Raw genomic sequence first — 5,305 nt, 5'->3', positions numbered from 1 at the left:
GGTGGCAGATTGCCCAGTGGGACATCTGCTGGGGGCCACCATGGTCACTGGGAGGATGAGGCTGGGTGCTGTGTGCTCAGGCGCCTTCCCTGCTGCTGAGGCCCTTTGGGATGATTAACCCCGAAGAACGGGATGCTTCACCCCGAACGGGATGCTCCTGCCTGCTGCAGAGGGAGCTGGGAAGTTCCCTGGGTTTCTCCTCCACTGGAAGCTGTGCTCTCCAGCCTGGGTCACCCGCGCCTGGCCCGGTGCCTGGCTTCTTCCTTGGGCTGAAGCCCGAGGAGCTGTGTTTGGATGAATGGGGAGACACAGGGTCACAGAGTTGAAAGATGCTGAAGCCGGCGGCACGTGTCCGGAGCCGCGGCCACCGCTGTGCGCAGCTGCTGGGCTGGGGGCCAGGGCTGCAAGTGCCGGGGCTGTGGTAGGAGCAACCTGCTGAGGAAGTGGGACTCGGGCCCATCATCTTCTCAATGGCTGTTCCCTTCCTTCCCCTGCAGAGCTCCCGGAGGATTGTCACCAGCTTTTCCTGGCTGGGCAGCAGAGCAGCGGCGTTTTCCAAGTGCAGCCTGCAGGGTCCCAGCCCTTCAAGGTCTACTGTGACATGACTGCAGGTAAAGCAGTGGACACGTCCCACAGCCCTTTGTGTGGTGGCCTTGTAAAGGATAACCCCAAATGACTGTGTTTTCCCTGCTGCAGAAGGTGGCTGGACAGTGATCCAGAGGCGCACAGATGGCTCTGTGGACTTTGACCAGCTTTGGGATGCCTACAAGAATGGCTTTGGAGATCTCCGTGGTAGGTGGATGGTGGTGTCTATCTTACTGTGGGATAAGTGATTTCTTGGGCCTAAATTATTCCCTGGTGGTGGCCCCTGAAGATCTCTATGTGCCACAACACAATGCCGGGCTAAGAAGGGGGGACACTGCTTGCAGGCCAAGAGTCCTTGGTCTTCCTGACTTGTCCTGCAGGGGCCAGACAGTGATTCAAATGCTGCAGTGTCCTGGATTGTCCCTCTTTGTCTCTGGAGCCTGTTCACGTGTGTGCATGGCACGTTTGTGTCCCCATACCCACTGCAATGTGTCTCGTTTTAGGCGACTTCTGGTTGGGCCTGGAGAAGATACATCGCCTCGTCCAAGAGGGAAGATACAATCTCCTGATTGAGCTGGAAGACTGGGAGGGCAATTCCCAGGTGGTTCAGTTTGTGTTCAGCCTCGGTGGTGAGAGCACAGCCTACATGCTCAACCTGCTGGGGCCTCTGTCTGGAGAGCTGGAAAACGCCATCGGGGACTTCAGGCAGCTGCCGTTCTCCACTCGGGATCGGGACCACGACCTCAAAGCTGACACAAACTGCGCCAAACACCTCTCAGGTCAGTGCGAGCTCTTCCTCCCGTGGTGGGCACATTCCTTTCAGCCTTCCACTGTCTGCTGCTGGCCGTGAGAGGGACAGTGACCCTGTAGGTCCAGACCCCTGTGAGCCCTCAGGACCAGACCCCTTTGGTGTTGACCCTGGCTTGTCCCTGGGAAAGCTGCATCCTTGGGAGGGCTGTGCAGGGAACCGGGAGGGAAGCTGAAGCCGGGAGAGGTTCATGATTCAGTTCCCAGCCCAGATGCCTGTCTCTGTAAGAGTTTTCCTGGTTGCCACCTTGCTTGGAAACCTTTTGAAACAAAGAGCAGGCCAGTCCCCAGGCCTGAGATAGGGCTGCTGAAGGCTTTGAGGGGGTTCTGCATGCAGGAAAGAGCTGCAGGGATTTCCAGACACATCCTGAAGTCCTATAGGATCTGTGCAAAGGCTTCCCAACGCATGGGACTCCTCTTGTGAGGTCCCAAAGACCTGTCAAAAGTACCTGTCAAAAGTACCTGTAAGGTCCCAAAGACCTGTGGAAAACAGGGGCAGCAGCTGCCTTGAGCCTGGGTTTGTTCCTGCCTGGAAGTGCTGTGGGTTAAACCTGCCTCTGCATTGCCTTGGTAGGGGGCTGGTGGTTCAGCACATGTGGCCATGCCAACCTCAACGGGAAGTATTTCCGCTCCATCCCGCGCCAGAGGCATGAGCGTAAGCAGGGAATCTTCTGGAAGACATGGAAGGGCAGGGACTACCCGCTGAAGTCAACCACCATGAAAATCCAACCTGCAGCGCTGGAAGCAGAGCCCTAAAGCTGCCACTTGAGACTTTTGACCTTCTCTGCAGAGCAGACTTGAGCTCCATCACTTGGTGTTTACAACAAACAAACCCGTCCTCCCCAGGCAAGTCCCCTGAGGAGTGTTTCTCTTGGTTAACAGCCCTTCAGTGGCACAACACAGCTCCTGGCTAGAAGTAAAACAGCTCCATGTTGCTGAAACCCCTGGATGGGAGCTCCCAAACCAGAAGGGGAGCCACCAGCAGGGAGATCCACCTCCAGAGCATGCACAAGGGTCTTCCAACCTGCTGTGGCAATCTGTCTGGTGCTTTCTGCCCTGTCTGAACACTTCTGTGCTGGTTTTGATGGGCTGGGGGGGAAGGGGAGTGCCTGAAGTGTTTTACTACCCTGGACCCAAGCATTGGGCATGGGGCCTTGCTGAGTCTTAAGCTCTGCCTGGAGCCTACCTTATTGCTGGAGGGGATTAGGACAGCACAGGTACGAAGCAGTGATGGTCCCTGGGCAGAACCAGCCTTGCTGTGGGCTGTAAACCCCTTGAAGCTTGGGGAGCTGCCTTCTCACAACAGACTCCCCATACTTCGCAGAGTGAGTAGCACCATCCCATATGTATGTCCCAAAACTTGCTCTAACAGGCCAGAGGACAACAGGGTTTCTCTGCAAGAGCTGCACCAACCTTGGGTACATACCCTGATGTCACCTCTGCCTTTGGGGTGGGTGTCTGGGGAGAGGTGGGCAACAAGATGCTGTCTTGGGGCTTCCCAAGCATCCCACCCTATTGAAGTCATATTGACTATGATGCTAGAGCTCCTAGCTGCTAAATATTGTAAATAGGCATTTGTAGGATGTTGTATCTTGTCAATGGATTTCCTGTTCTCTAATTTGTTTCCATATTTAAATGCAGTGTTAATAACAACGTGGTGTAATTTATAAGTGTTCATGTTGGAACAACCCAACCAAGTAGTTTGTGTATTTTAAACTTGTTTTTTTGTACTAAAATATCTTTTCTGAAGATGTCTTTTAATAAAAACAAGCCTGTACCTGTTCTGCCTGTGGTAGCTCTTCCCTGGGAGGGTGCTGAGGCGCTGGCACAGGGTGCCCAGAGAAGCTGTGGCTGCCCCATCCCTGGCAGTGTTCAAGGCCAGGTTGGACACAGGGGCTTGGAGCAACCTGCTCTAGTGGAAGGGGTCCCTGCTTGTGGCAGGAAGTTGGAGCTGGAGGAGCTTTAAGGTCCTTTCAACCCAAACCCTTCTATTATTCTATTCTATGATCTGCCACTAGCAGATGGATGGGAGGTATGTGAGGAAACTTGATTTGCTGGGGGTTCAACCTGAGCTGTGCTTCCTCCTGGCCTCAAGCCTCAACTTCCAACTGTTGCCTTATGGAGCTCTCTCAAGATAAGTCCCTGCTGTAGCCCCCAGCAGCAGTTCTTATTCTGTTACAAGTGTATGGACTTCCCGAGGGAAAATAAGTTTGGAAAGCAGGCCCTGGGGCAGCAAGTTCACAGTGTCAATGAGCTGCTCTCCCTGAGGGCAGACCTTTGCACCAGGGCCATTCTTCTTGTAGCTGGCTGGAAAACTCTTTGTGAACTCCTTGAACAAGAGCAGAAGCTGCTGTTTCAAGTCAGAGCTGATCAGGACAAGCCCCAAAAAGTAATAGTCATTTACCTGCTCGTACACATACATAGTCAGCTCCAAAAGCACTTGCTGCAACTTCTGGAGGATGGTTACATACACAGGAATGAAATGAGCTGGGGAGGGAGTAATCCTTGAAGATGGTGGTGGAGGTAAGTTCCAGCTGTGCTCATGGTCCCAGACATGATGCTGGAGCTGAAGAAAAGAGCAAGCTGACCAAGGAAGTGGGACAAAAATTGCTTACTGTAGAAAGAAGAGACAAGAGGCTGCTCTAGACCCCTACAGCAGCTGTATAAATACCTAAACGTGGCCTCAGCTCCTGTGTCTCCTCCTCCCCTGGGAACAAACCTGGGGTTAATGATAGCCCCAAGCACAATCGCACAAACAGCCCATTATACCCAGCTCTGCACTATCTGTGTGCTTACTCTTGGATTCAGGAATACATTTTTAATGTTCCATTTGCTTAATTCAAAGCTTGTTTGGTCCCTGGGTGCAGGAGCAGATACGGGAGTTCTGTGGTTTAGTCTTAATGCTGAAGCGATGAGACTAACGTGGGGTTTGTGCATCAGATGGAAACCGGGGAGGGAGCTGTGCCATGTTTATTCATGGCCAGAGGTTTATGTTGCTCCCCAGTTTTTGGGGAAGAGAAGGTTCGGGAGGGGATCTTACTACTTTATACAACTACCTGAAAGGAGGATGGAGCCAGGAGGGGGCTGGTCTCTGCTCCCAAGGACAAGAGGAAACCTTAAAGCTCCTCCAGCTCCAGCCCCCTGCTATAGGCAGGGACACCTTTCACTAGAGCAGGTTGCTCCAAGCCCCTGTGTCCAACGTGGCCTTGAAGAAGCCAGTTCTGAGTCTCTGTTTTCATCTGAAATCCTCCTGAACTCCTCCAGCTCCTTCTTTAACAACGACTTCAGCTACAGCTCGTAACATCTGGGAGTCCCATAAAGGATGTGGCAGCTCCCTCCAGTGACAGCGAGAGAAACGGCACCGAGCGCTGCCCAAGGCATTCCCACCCTTCCCTGGGTTACCGAGGGCTGGTGCTCCCCAAACCAGGCTGCGCCAACCCGCGGCCCCACAGCAGCTCCGGCCACCACGGTCCGCGCAGGGACCGAGCCCTCCCTCCTAAACCTCTCCTCAGCGGCTGCTCATTCCGCACGCTCCCGGGGCTCTGTCGGTGCCAGCTGAGGTCTCTGGGGTCTGGCCGTGCTGGGACAGGGCTTTGTGGGACCAGAAGTGCTGCGGGACAGCCTGGGGCTGTGGTCTGATGGGGTGAGACAGGGCTGGTGTGTGTGGAGCTCAGACTCATCAGTAGGAGATTGAGCTGCAGGTGATTCGGATCTGGGGTTCTCTCTGAGCATCATTAAATCAAGATCAAGGTCATTGAATCAACGTCTCAGCTCCCAAGGAACAAGGGATGGGACAAGAGGAAACAGCCTCAAGCTGCCCCAGGGCAGGTTTAGGTGGAGCTGAGGAACAATTCCTTGCCCAGAGGGTGCTCAGGCATTGGAACAGGCTGCCCAGGGCAGGGCTGGAGTCACC

At 54.1% G+C, this 5,305-nt stretch overlaps 1 protein-coding gene across 1 annotated transcript; it reads left to right on the top strand.

Moving 5' to 3' along the window:
• The first annotated feature begins 494 nt into the window (after positions 1-494).
• ANGPTL4 (angiopoietin-like 4) lies at positions 495-2,319 on the top strand. The gene is made up of 4 exons (XM_010011175.1): positions 495-611; positions 697-792; positions 1,089-1,364; positions 1,967-2,319. The coding sequence occupies exons 1-4, from the start codon at positions 602-604 to the stop codon at positions 2,146-2,148; spliced, it is 564 nt and encodes a 187-aa protein (XP_010009477.1). The 5' UTR covers positions 495-601; the 3' UTR covers positions 2,149-2,319.
• Positions 2,320-5,305: the final 2,986 nt, after the last annotated feature.

This window comes from Nestor notabilis, unplaced genomic scaffold, assembly GCF_000696875.1.
Source record: "Nestor notabilis isolate BGI_N333 unplaced genomic scaffold, ASM69687v1 scaffold9723, whole genome shotgun sequence".
Lineage (NCBI taxonomy): Eukaryota > Metazoa > Chordata > Aves > Psittaciformes > Psittacidae > Nestor > Nestor notabilis.
Note: the sequence above shows the minus strand (reverse complement) of the source record. Positions and strands in the feature narration are given on the sequence as shown.

What these genes read in the sequence shown, in the direction of transcription:
- ANGPTL4 (XM_010011175.1), top strand. An exon ending in TGGCTTTGGAGATCTCCGTG is followed by an intron (nt 793 to 1,088) that starts GTAGGTGGATGG and finishes GTCTCGTTTTAG; the next exon opens with GCGACTTCTGGTTGGGCCTG. An exon ending in CTGCGCCAAACACCTCTCAG is followed by an intron (nt 1,365 to 1,966) that starts GTCAGTGCGAGC and finishes TTGCCTTGGTAG; the next exon opens with GGGGCTGGTGGTTCAGCACA.